General features: G+C 38.9%; 1 protein-coding gene across 1 annotated transcript in view; it reads left to right on the plus strand.

Moving 5' to 3' along the window:
* Positions 1 to 11,111, plus strand: part of zanl (zonadhesin, like) — a 55,519-nt gene extending 44,408 nt beyond the window's left edge. Inside the window, exons 63-84 of the mRNA XM_062444527.1 lie at positions 359 to 453; positions 1,050 to 1,226; positions 1,780 to 1,988; positions 2,068 to 2,212; positions 2,613 to 2,710; positions 2,839 to 2,985; positions 3,098 to 3,262; positions 3,353 to 3,480; positions 3,930 to 4,201; positions 4,280 to 4,488; positions 5,169 to 5,313; positions 5,425 to 5,672; positions 5,763 to 5,892; positions 5,989 to 6,190; positions 6,903 to 7,064; positions 7,263 to 7,393; positions 8,257 to 8,459; positions 8,556 to 8,691; positions 9,495 to 9,632; positions 10,002 to 10,098; positions 10,755 to 10,834; positions 11,056 to 11,111. Coding sequence (XP_062300511.1) covers positions 359 to 453; positions 1,050 to 1,226; positions 1,780 to 1,988; positions 2,068 to 2,212; positions 2,613 to 2,710; positions 2,839 to 2,985; positions 3,098 to 3,262; positions 3,353 to 3,480; positions 3,930 to 4,201; positions 4,280 to 4,488; positions 5,169 to 5,313; positions 5,425 to 5,672; positions 5,763 to 5,892; positions 5,989 to 6,190; positions 6,903 to 7,064; positions 7,263 to 7,393; positions 8,257 to 8,459; positions 8,556 to 8,691; positions 9,495 to 9,632; positions 10,002 to 10,098; positions 10,755 to 10,834; positions 11,056 to 11,111 — 3,373 coding nt within the window. The remainder of the gene's footprint in view (positions 1 to 358; positions 454 to 1,049; positions 1,227 to 1,779; positions 1,989 to 2,067; positions 2,213 to 2,612; positions 2,711 to 2,838; positions 2,986 to 3,097; positions 3,263 to 3,352; positions 3,481 to 3,929; positions 4,202 to 4,279; positions 4,489 to 5,168; positions 5,314 to 5,424; positions 5,673 to 5,762; positions 5,893 to 5,988; positions 6,191 to 6,902; positions 7,065 to 7,262; positions 7,394 to 8,256; positions 8,460 to 8,555; positions 8,692 to 9,494; positions 9,633 to 10,001; positions 10,099 to 10,754; positions 10,835 to 11,055) is intronic.
* The last annotated feature ends 1,919 nt before the right edge of the window (positions 11,112 to 13,030 follow it).

Genomic DNA, 13,030 nt, shown 5'->3' on the forward strand with positions numbered 1-13,030 from the left:
CTATTTCTATGACCCTTGTTCAGTTGTCAATGAGGCATGCATAAAGTATGATCCATTATAATACATATCATTCCACCCCGTCTTGGTGTTTTTTAGCGGAAATTCTGAAAATAAGAAATATAAGCTTAAATATGAAGGACGGCTCTGTCTTTTTACTATACATGTTACTAAAGACTGAGTTGTGGTTGTATTTGAGAATTTTACTGCGAGAAAAGGTTTGGACATATGATGCTCTAGATCAAAGTGTTAGGTGACAGACTGACAGTCATCTGTCATACACAAACATACAAATGCTCAAGCACATAACCAACATTCATCATTCTATGGCATTCGAATGAATCTTCCACCTCTTCTCTAGCTGCACCAACGGTGGCGGACATGAGGACTGTGACGAAGAAGTGGATGAGGAGGCCAACAAGCCCACCAGCTGCGGAATGATTACTGATCCCAATGGTAACTGTCCTCACTCATTATTGCCACTTTCATCAAAATCAAACAACCTCCTGGTAGATACACTTGATATTTCAGAAAGCATATTGGCAGATTTTCACAGAACAGGTAAATTATAAAGTGTTTTAAAGTAGGCGCTGTACTAGCAAGTTTAAAAAGATGATCTGGCCCTAAGAGTTAAAATAAGCAAACATACATTACTTACAGCTTTAATGCTTTTCAGATTTCTAAGCTCTGGTTCAGTCAGCCAGCTCACAGAGAAACCAATTCTACTATGAATGTATACTATGTGTAGTATTTTTATTTAATCTCTGACCTTGTCACTCCCGACAAGGAAACCTCAAGCTCAGCACAGAAGGGAGTGGCGGGTGATAATAATAACTAGACTCAGCTTGCAAAGAGATGGTGTGGTGAATAAAATGCCACAGATATGTTTAAAATAAAGTCAGCATTTATACAAATTAATAAATAAATAGTAAAAAAAAGGCCATAACCAGATGTTTACAAATTATTTTTCCTAGGGCCCCAAGAATGGGCAAAATAAATGTATTGGCACTGACCTCCTCTACCTCTCTTCTTCTTTTCCTCTCTAATCTTAGGTATCTTTAAGCCCTGCCACTCTGTAGTACCTCCCGAACCCTACTTTGAAAACTGTGTGTACGACATGTGTGCCACCGGAGGCCAGACAGTAGCTCTGTGCCAAGCCATAGAAAGCTATGCTGACATGTGTGCTGCTGCTGGAGTCCCCATCACATGGAGAAACAACACCTTCTGTCGTAAGTCTGCATATCCAGTGTGTCAGAATGAACTTTTTAGAGAGTTTTAAGAGTTGGCCTGGAAGTGTCTTACTTACATTTTAAATGATGTTTCTGAAACTTAAAAAAAAAAAAAGAATAGTTGAACTAATGCGACACACGCTTGTTCAGGTTTGACCAGTATCTTGTGGTTATAAGGGTGTTTCCTTCAATTGCCACTTGTTACTGTTTGTTACCATGTCACATAGACTTGATTGAAGGAAATAAAACGTCTTCTTTAGCTGAGGAAACACAGGATCTTCCTTTATGAAAGCAGACAAAGTGTTCCTGATCCACAAGTTGGTGATTAAGCAAATCAGTAGCAAAATTTTAGTTTGACACATTCTTACATGATATATTTTTGGTACCTCTATAATTATAATTTTTTGTAAGACACTATGATTTTAGATTTAGACTCTTCATACAGCAACTATGTTTCATTTAATTGTATTTGTGGAGGAATGACAAATATAAAATTATGTATTTCACAAAATATGATAAAAACATCCATCTCCCAATTTCTTCTCCCATCCAGCTTTGAAATGCCCCCCAAACAGTCATTACACACCATGTGGCCCTGCTTGCCCCCAGCCCAGTTGTCAGGACCCTGCAGGTCCAGGTGGCTCCTGCAACGAGCCCTGTGTGGAAGGATGCAACTGTAACCCCGGGTTCGTCCTCAGTGGAGACAAATGTGTCCCACTTAGTGAGTGTGGATGTACTGATGAAGATGGAAAGTACAGGCCGGTAGGTGTGCTCTGCTATGGAATGCACGTGGGGAATTTTTTTGTTTTTGTTTTTCTTACTTATATGTGTATGTGTGTAGGCTGGAGACTCTTGGTTCACAGAGATGGACTGTTCAGAGCGCTGTAAGTGTAACGGCAACAACAATGTAACCTGCGAGCCCTGGCAGTGCAGCCCTGCACAGGAGTGTAAAGTGGTGGAAGGAGTGTTGGACTGCCACTCTACAGGTAAACTTAGAATAGAATAGAATAGAACTTTATTGTCCACAATGGTGGAAAATTGTCTTTTGCTCACCAATAACAGACATACAATAGACAGAAATTACATAAAAACCATAGAATCCATAACATAAATACATAAAATATGTAAGGTATAAAAATACAAGTGCATAAGAGTTCCTGTGTGCGTATTGATCATTTGCAAGTGTTTAAAATATGAATAGCATGTGGCTGTTCAGCAGCCCTGGAGATCATTTAACCCTAACCTTTACAAACATTCAGATTAAAGTATGGTTATTCTGGTTAATACACCTTTAGTCTTATATTTGTCTTTTTGAAATCATGGACAAAACCACAAAATTATCAAATATATTTGTCACATTTTACTGAATATCATGTCACTCCTCAGGTAAAGGAGTGTGTCACGTGGCTGGAGATCCTCACTACTACACCTTTGACAATGTGATGCACACCTTCATGGGTACCTGCACTTATACTTTGGTGGAGGTATGGAATAGATTTTACCAACATATCACATTCTTTTTCGTCTTCACAAGCATCTCTCATATTTGTGCCACTATAGTGACTACTCAATTATAGAAAACTTAAAAGCAAAACAATGTTATTTCCTCTAGGTGTGTAACGTCACCAACGCAACTCCATTCAGGATAGTGGCTAAAAATGAAGAGCGTGGACAACCAGAGGCCTCTTATGTTCGCTCGGTGAAGGTCTACCTCCCTCATGACACTGAGGTTGAACTGATGAAGAGCCGCAGAGTTCTGGTAAGGAACATTTGACAGGTTTTTTTTTTTTTTAGATGTAATGGATATTGGTGAGAAAACAGGTATGGGAAACTGAACTGAAATCATGTCTGTGTTCTCTCTCTTGACTTAGCTAAATGGACGGCGAGTGCGAACCCCTCTTTCCATTAACGCAGCTGGAGCTAAGGTGATAACAAGTGGATCCTACAGTCTGCTGGATACAAACTTTGGTCTTCAGGTGAAGTTTGACGGAGTCCATCACCTGGAGATCACTGTGCCTGGAGAATACTTCAACAAGGTATAAATATATATGACCAGTCTGCTTGTCAAATGTCTGCAATCCAAATTCTCAGTGTGAATAACCCTGCTATGCCTCGCTCCTCTCCAGCTGTGTGGCATGTGTGGGAACTACAACCACAATTCATCTGACGACAACCTGATGCCCAACAAGAAACCAGCCAAGGATGTGATTGAACTGGGCAACAGCTGGAAATCAGATGGAGACAGTGATCCTGGGTCAGTAGAACTCTGCCCAACTCATGGTTTACAATGTGGGGCTTATCTCATAAAATCACATTGACAACCATGTACCATAAGCATTTCAGAAATCACAAACTGCACTGTAGTCTGTATGGTTTTTAATACTATAATAGTAGTACTTTATAGTTTTTAACAAAGCCTCTAGTTGGCCTCTGACTAGTGCAACTAGTTAATAACATTACAGCACTATGTTTTCAACAAGTTGACAGTATATTTGTTACCATTGTTACAGCTGTTCTGGGTGTGGAAATGTATTATTATAAATATCCAGCTAATATAACGAAAGCTTTTTGTGAAGGAATATGTCATCTATATAAATGGTCATCTATATGACAGGAACTCAATAGAACAACTTCTTATGTCAGCTAAGTCACCCAAAACCTGACTTTAAAAAAGCACTCATACCAACACTCTCCTCTGTATAGCTGTCAGCCAGACACTCGTCCAGACATCCATCCCAACTGTACCACACAGGAAGAGAAGCTGTACGAGGCTCAGTGTGCTGAGGTCATCCTCTCCGACCGCTTCAAGCCCTGCCACTCTCTGGTGCCCCCCGAGGCTTTCTTGGGTAACTGTGTCTATGACATGTGTGAGTATGACGGCATGCAGACGACACTCTGTGATAACGTGGATGCATACGCTCAGGCCTGTCAGAGCTCTGGAGTCACCATCAGCTGGAGAAACAACACCTTCTGTCGTAAGTTACAGTAATTAACACTTTGAACGAAAAAAAATTCTAGTCTTACTCTTGTAATACTTAATTCTCTTTCTGCAGCCCTACCCTGCCCTCCAAACAGCCACTATTCAGACTGCAGCGCACCATGCCCCCCCACCTGCTCCGACCTCTTCCCCATGTCCTGTCACCTCCCCCCTACTGCCTGTGTGGAGGGCTGCCAGTGTGATGCTGGCTTTGTCCTCAGTGACAGCAGGTGTGTCCGTCTGGACCAGTGTGGCTGTCTGACCTCAGATGGAGAGTACCATGATGTGAGTGAAGCAGGGTCATTACTGCTGCTGACTAGATGTCTAGGTATCATATTGCAGGATATCCTTAATACTGAAATCAGAAGTATTTTTTTTTAACTTTTAGTCATTGACTCAACACGTCCTGGATGCATCTTCCATTTAAAGTGTACCAGGAAATCAGTGAGAGGAATTGCCAGTATTGACCCCTATAATTATTATAATTATGCTGATAATCTAACATTGATTATAAGATTTTTCTGCATTCCTCAAATTTAAAACTTTTATTTTCTATGTGTGAACTGTGAAAACAAGATGTGTTTTTCTCATCTTGTTACGAGTGCTCTCGACCATTCATTAAATCTTTACTTATCTAAGAGAAGTAAGAAAACATTGGTGAATCCCAGAAATCAATGGGTACTAACAAAATAAGCACAAATCATAGATACAAATGAAAATAAAGGGAGTTTGTTTATATATGGCTTCTTGTATGAGGCCTGTTGTCACATGTAGCAATACATCCCCCAAAAGTAATTTATTTCAAAGTCCAACATACAAACCTAAATGTGTGTGTGTGTGTGTGTGTGTGTGTGTGTGTGTGTGTGTGTGTGTGTGTGTGTGTGTGTGTGTGTGTGTGTGTGTGTGTGTGTGTGTGTGTGTGTGTGTGTGTGTGTGTGTGTGTGTGTGTGTGCTTGTTTGTGTAGGTGGGAGACTCGTGGCTGACAGATACATGTGCTGACTCATGTACTTGTAACCTTGGTGGCAAAATTGCATGTAGAGACCACAACTGTAATTCCAACTCAGTGTGTGCCCTAGACAAATATGGAGACCTCTACTGCAAACCCACAAGTGAGTCTATCAGTCTGAATGGCCTTATGTGTCATATTACAAAATATATGTAAGAAATGTTTTGATCATAATGCATGTTAAATATTTCATGTACTTCATCATCCTTTCTAGAGTTTGAAAAATGCAGCATCTCTGGGGATCCTCACTACCGAACATTTGACAAATTCACCCATCACTTCCAAGGGCCTTACACCTACGTCCTGACTCAGGGCCACAACCTGCCGAACTCACTGTCGCCACTGGTGGTCAGGGGGAAGAACATCAGACGTGGGGGGAACAGAAGGGTGTCATTCCTTGATCAGATGTACATTGACGTTTACGGTGTAAATGTCCGCTTCCTGCAGAAGAAGGAAGTCTTGGTTAGTAGTTTGTCTGATGGGAGCACTGTTTATTTTTTAGCTGTTCCTTCCAGAGAAAACTAAACACTGCATTTGTTTTATCTCCTCTAGGTGAATGGGGAACGTGTTGCACCTCCTCTCAGTCCAGTTGATGGTTTGAGCATTACGATGAACTCCAGGCAGGTCCAGCTCACCACTGACTTTGGACTCACTGTACGATTTGATGGCAACATTCGCGGAGGTAAACAAAGAAGAAACCTTTGCTAACTCTCACTAACTGAGCTTTTCTTTTACTTATTTGGAAATCATTCCCCTCTTTTGTCTGTTTGTGTATCAGAGATCATACTGCCCAGCACCTATAAAAACTCTGTCAGAGGGCTGTGTGGAAACTTTGACGGCATCACCAGAAACGAGTACATGAAGCCAGATGGGACAGTCATCAGGGACCTGAATGCATTCGGAGAAAGCTGGAGAGTCACTGACAGACAGGCTGAAGGACTGGCGACCTATGACCTCCCTAAATCAGTTCATGCTCACAGGTAAGACATTAATTCTTGACCTTAGGAACACTTTATTAGTGATCTCCTGAACTTTTGGACAACAGCCTGTTTGATCTCAAGGGGCCACACCAGAAAACCACTGCATAATAACATACAAATAATATATAATACAAATCCAATCCAACTTTATTAAACAACCACAGTGGACCAAAGTGCTGTACAGAAGAATGAATAAAAGACATAACAGTGCACATGAGGCATAACATTACATATAAAATAAAAATGAAATAAATTATAAAATAAAGACATAAAACATGAGTTTTAAAAAACATATATTATAGCTTTACTATAATAAACTATATATTTACTTAAGGAAAATGAGCGCAATTTTGTGTCTGTTTTTCAGTTTATTTTTCACAGAAGCTGCTGATTGACAACCTTTTGCACAATGATGAATATATTAGTAGTTTAAATATGACAACAATATGTATTTGTTGTTTTTTCAGAGAGTTGTATTCTGGTCAGGGTGCAAAAAACCCTTGAAGCAGTAGAAACATTGGAATTTGCTTTTTGCAATTTTCATACTTTGAAAAGTTATCCAGTGGTGTCCAAATGTTGGGGACCATCATGCACATGCAAAAAGGTTAAAAGCATGAATATAAATGCTCTCTCTGTTATATTTAAATGTCAACAACATTAACAAAGCTCTGTTTCCCTCTGTCCCTTCATTCTTCCTGCTGTCTGTCTGCAGGCGAGATGTGGAGACAGATCCAGATTCAGGATTTGAGACATCAGACTGCTCTCAGTCTCAGCTCAATGACTTCAACAGTTTAACTCAGTGTGGAGCCCTGTCTGACTCCAAGGGACCATTTGCTGCATGCCACACCACCCTGCCACCCAAAACCTATCAGGAGTGAGTTGTCTGAGTGTGTGTGTGTGTGTGTGTGTGTGTGTGTGTGTGTGTGTGTGTGTGTGTGTGTGTGTGTGTTGTGTGTGTGTGTGTGTGTGTGTGTGGGAGGGGGGAGTGAAATATTGTCTCTTCATGAGATACTGTGGTTCTGTGAGTCAGCAGCCTGTTAATGCTTAGTGTATGTGTGTGTTTGTCCCTCAGTGACTGTGTGTTTGACCTGTGTGCTGAGCAAGGCAACGCAGCACTGCGCTGTGCCAGTTATGAGGCGTACGTTGCAGCCTGTCAGGAGGCAGGAGTAAAACTGGGATACTGGAGGCAGCAGCTGGACTGTGGTAAGATGAACATACACAACAAGTATGTTAGTATCACATCATACTAGTGGTTTGCTTTTTGCAGCCCATCTACACCCAGAAAAATAAAGGTGCTAACTGGAACCAAAAACAGTTCTTTGGAGTGATGCCATAGAAGAACCTTTTTTGGTTCAACAAAGAACCATTTAGCAAGAGGTTCCTTAAAGAACCATTTCAACAAACTGTTCTGTAAAGAACCTCTAAACATGCCTCAAAGAACCATCAAAAAACAGTTCTTTGAGGCACCATAAATGGTTCTTTATGGAACCATTTTCAAGAAAGGTCTTTGTTGACCCTAACTGGTTGATTAAAGAACCTCTTTAAAAGGTTCTTAAGTGAGCATTTTAAGATTCATTTAAGTATCGTAGATTAAAAGAAAATGTGGAAAAAAATGTGTTTGCAACCGTAATTTCATGCTATTACTGTGTTATTGCCACCCAATAACTGAAGTAAAACCTTTAGAACTTTAAAGAACCACATAAAGTATGCAAATAACCATCCCCCAAATAAAGAGGTTCTTCAGCTGGTGTTGGCTCTTTGTAGAACCATATAACCCTTTGAAGAAAATACTTGAGAAGCATTATTTTTCATAGTGTACCTCAAATCCTGTACACTTGATGTTTTTTATGACTGTTTTGAAGGAAAATGGTGCATTTTTCCGATTGTTCCAAACATCCATTCATTTCTATACTGTATGAAAATTGACTAGAAAACTCTTATTATGTCTTGTACATGCACATCCAAAATGCTTTTTGTGGTTTTGTAAAAAAACAACTAGCTTGTTATAATGGAACTGTATGAGCGCAAATGATTTGACCTCTTTGTGTCAAACTCTCTCCTGCCAGCTCTCTCCTGTGGTGGCAACAGCACCTACTCCTCTTGTATGTCACCTTGCCCCGCTTCCTGCGCCAACCTGGCAGCACCCTCCGAGTGTGACACCACTTCTTGTATGGAGGGGTGCCAATGTGCTGCAGGCTTCGTCATGAGTGAGGGAATCTGTGTGCCATACACACAGTGTGGCTGCACCTTCCTTGACAGATACTACCCTGTAAGTGCACCAACTCATTGAACTGTTGCACTGGCAACAGACATAGATATGTTTTTTTCATCCTGTCTCTCTCTCTTCTCTCCCTCCATCCTGCAGCTAAAGGAGAAGTTTGTGACTGAAGACTGCTCTCAGTCCTGTGAATGCAGCAGCACCGGCTCTGTGTGCCAACCTAAAACCTGCCAGCCCAACGATGTTTGCACCATCTACGACTTTAAACGTGACTGCTTCAGAGGTGTGTGTGTGTGTGTGTGTGTGTGTGTGTGTGTGTGTGTGTGTGTGTGTGTGTGTGTGTGTGTGTGTGTGTGTGTGTGTGTGTGTGTGTGTGTGTGTGTGTGTGTGTTTGTCTCTCTGTGAAAAGGGTCTCCATAAACATCTACCCAATGTCATTTCTGGCCAACATTAATAACCAATATTTAGCCACCATATCATCCTTCTCATAAACTCTTCTCAGAACATTTACATATTTTTTTTTACAAATGCACGTGGCTAAAATAGTCCAGTGTGCATTTATGAAAAGTACTGCATTTTGGAAATAAAATGATGATGATTTTTAAAGATACTGAGGCGGACTTCATGTGAAAACAGACTTGTGTTTTCTGTGTCTGGTCCTCACAATGTCTTTTTTGTAGCCTTTGTAGCTTTTTCTGTTCGTGCCGTTACTGTCCTTGAAAAATGTTTGAAACTCAAGAGAAAAACAAAGAGAAAAACATGATAAGCTTGTTAATAAATCGTAATACTCTTTTATTATGTTTCTGATGTAATCAGTACAAACTTCAAGTTAATATGACTGGCAACAAAAGGCTTCCACCAGCTCTGTCCTGTGTTAATAAATATCAGAGCTCTCTGCTATTGTAGTAAACAAACTCTTAACTATTATTTTTAACTTACAACTTATAATGAACTTACACTTCTCCTCTTGATATGTAATGGAATGCCATTGTCTCCTAATCTCTGCCTGAGAGTGTAGGCTGTTTGCATTGTCAGTGTAACATTACAATAATCATCATTTTAATAATGTCTCATTCTGTGTTACAGCGAGCCCCTGTCTCAGTTCCCCTTGTCAGAATGGAGGAACATGTAAGGAGAGCAGCAACACCACGTACACATGCCAGTGTGCTGAGGGCTTCGAGGGCACAAATTGTGAGGTGGAGATCACACAGACTGGAGGACTTGGTAAGACCTGCTTAATCATCTTTTTAACTCTTCAGAACAAAAACAAAAACTGAAGCTTACACATCAACTGTAACTCTTCCAATGCAAATAATAAACTAATGACTACAACTAAACCATGGTTTTATAAGTCTAAGTCTATGTGTGGTATCCCACTTCTGCAGCATTAGGACAACTGATTAACAGACTGTAGATACTCTTTTAAAATAATCAAATAAAAGTCTTCAAGTTATGAAGGACTTGATGAGGCAGAATTTTTATATTTTTATTTCTCTTGTTTTGACTTCTTAAAATATATTTAGATCCTTTCTACATAGACAGATACTTCCATAAGAATCAGAGTTTTGAGATGATTTAATTGTTGTCTTACAGAAACCAAATGGATCATCCTGATTGCGGTCCTGGTCTCAGTGGCTGTCATCATCATTATTGTGACAACAATTGTGTGTGTGTGCAAATGCAAATCCAAGTGAGTCTACACCGCCGCCAGACACACAGAATATACTCTTACCGCATCAAGGCCCTGATATATACAACACACATATTTGACATATAAAACTACACTGAAAACACATAAACCACATGCTAAATGAATTCAAAATGTTATATATGTTCAATAGGTTTTTTTATGATGGGGTTAGACTATATCAGTTCTTCTTTTCTGTTGTCCAGTTTGGTAAAGAAAAAAGTTTAATTTTCATTCCAGGTCACAAGTTTATGTAATTCAGAAGCAGCGGTCATCTCACAGTGGGTGAGAGAAAATTCCAAGTTTATCACCTTTGTGGGAATTTCTGGGAACATAATGTATCAGCACTGAGAAGGGTTTGATTCACTGAGGCACTCATCATACTGTAACTATATATCTATAGTTCCTCTGTTCAGGCATGTGGTCGTATCCAGGTTTAAGTCTCTCACCTCCGTTCAAACTTCAAATTTGCTTCACTGGCATGAAAAACTACTTTCTCTTTTTAACGTGTTAATAACGTGCAGAAAGATGTCTGCTTCTGTGGGGAGTATTCTTTTACTTTTACTTTTAAACTCTTTGAAAAGTGACATTTAAGAGTTGAACTTGTTAAAGGAAATATTTCTTATTTTGTTGAATTTTTAACATCTTTATCTCCACAGGAAAATCAAGCGTGAGGAGCAAAAACTCAGCATGAAACCCACAAGTAAGAATGATCACTATGACTACAACTCCTGTGCAGGTCTGAAGCTATCTCTAGCTAAATAAAGAAAATCTGCTACTGTGTAAATATGTTTGAATGCAAGAAGGAAGCTTTTGAAGTTTATTTTTGAGGTTCCAGTTAAGGAAACATCACACTTGCTTGCCTTAAAACAGATATTTTACATTTGTTGGCACGTTAACCTGTGAGATGGCCTCATGGTGATCATCAGCTCTAATACCTATCCCTTTTTTCTCTTTTAGGTTTTCCATACACAAACATCGATGACCAAAGAAATGAAAAATTGACAAAACTGTGATGACAGTAATACCTGCTTAGCGCTTACCTGAACATAACAAACAACTGCTGTATAATAGGAACATGCACAATCTTAAAGAAAAATAAAGTAGTTTTTGCCCTGTGAAAGGATTGAATATTATGTATATTGTTCATATGTCCATGTGTTGCTTTCTTAACTTATGCTTTTGAAAATGTAATTTGTTCCCAGATATGTACCTGAAATTAATTAAAAATGCAAATGCAAATATTTCTGTGTGTGCATTTAATAATATTTGTATATTTGGAATGAAACGTGTTACAGATTGACACTGGGGTTGATGCCATGCTTGCCATTAAATGATCTCCACAGGATGACTTCCATGAACTGATCTATGTAAAAGACTCACTGATGACAAAATCACCTCGTGTTCTAAGCTAAAGAAACATGAATATACTGTGTTGGATGCTTTAAAGCTCTGGTCACTATATACCTCCTCTGAGTTAATAACTGGGAATCTTAACCTGAACTGGTTCACTGACCACTCTAACAAATGTAAACAGCACCTGTAACTAACCCACCACACCTGTTTGAAATCATTATTTTAAATCCACATTAATTGATATCATACTTACTTCTAGAGTGTTTACCCTTCACATTAGTGCTCACTGTCTCATTGTTGTCTCACTAAATTTCAATCTCAGATTATGACCACAAGAAATTCTAAGAACTTTAATCTTCAGGATTTGTTAAATAATTTGTCCATCTCTGACATTGGTTATACTCTCTATTACTAATCCTGCTGTGGCACTAGAACACTTTATAATCTGTTAATGTTATTGCTGACAGACAAGCCCCTTATACAGAGCTGGCGCCACAAAATTACCAGCAGGGTTTTTTTTTTCAGAGTGGGCACTCCTTTTTATATGGTCATTGATCAGATGTCTTGTATTCGTTTTTGTTGTTGTTGTTGTTGTTTGTTTTTTGGTAGTGTTACATAAATGAGCAAGGTGGGTCAGACTCTAATATGTTCACAATTCAAAATCATCTTTATAATAATCTGCAAAATCTGTTAAAAGGAGCTGTTTGGGCAAATCAAAAATACATTAAGAGTCAGTGCCTATACTATCTGGCATGTAAACCTTTTTTTTTTTTTTAATGGAAATGAAAGACTGCCACCACAGCCCGTCAGCTGAAGTGTACTGATAAAAGAGCAACCTGCAGAACAGAGCTCCATCAGATGTGAATAATCCATATTATGCTGCCATGTTTCAGGACATGAGTTCCACACTTTCACTAAAAAAGAAGTCATTCATTTAAATAATCATGTTTTTTCAATTCATTGTTGATTGTATTGTTTGTTTATGATTTTGTTCTTGTTATTATTATTATTATATTATTATTTCTATTAAAAAAGAATTGCTACCAGCTGATCAAACTTTATATTTGTCTATTATCTAATATTTAAATGGGAGAACGCTACAATCTACAAGTAAGAGGTTACATGACAGTAAAACTGAAAACTTTCTGTAAACTTTTAAGCCAAATGCTAATTATACTGTGATGTGATTTAGATGTTGCTCTATTTACATTAGCCAACAGAGGTCACTGCAGCCTATTGACAGCACATATGTTAGTTTAAGCAGGGACTTCAGGAGGTTGTTCTATGTGTTGTTAGTCTGTTCATGGATGACCTACTGTACGCATCACTATAAATGTTCAAAGTTCAGTGATCTTCATGACAGTGAAGAAGTGCATAAAAAACCTTGGGAAACTTTTTATAGCAAAGGGAAAATGTTGGTGAAGCTTGTTCATCAACCTGCTACATTTCTACAATCATTCACATTTTCATCACATAGCTAACTACCTCATCAATTCAAAAAAAAAAAAAAAGTTTGGTTACAGGATTATGACCCATTGTGTTTACATTGATATTCTCTGTGTATTTGTGCTTTGTGTGC

Source organism: Scomber scombrus, chromosome 23 (assembly GCF_963691925.1).
Source record: "Scomber scombrus chromosome 23, fScoSco1.1, whole genome shotgun sequence".
Taxonomy (NCBI): domain Eukaryota; kingdom Metazoa; phylum Chordata; class Actinopteri; order Scombriformes; family Scombridae; genus Scomber; species Scomber scombrus.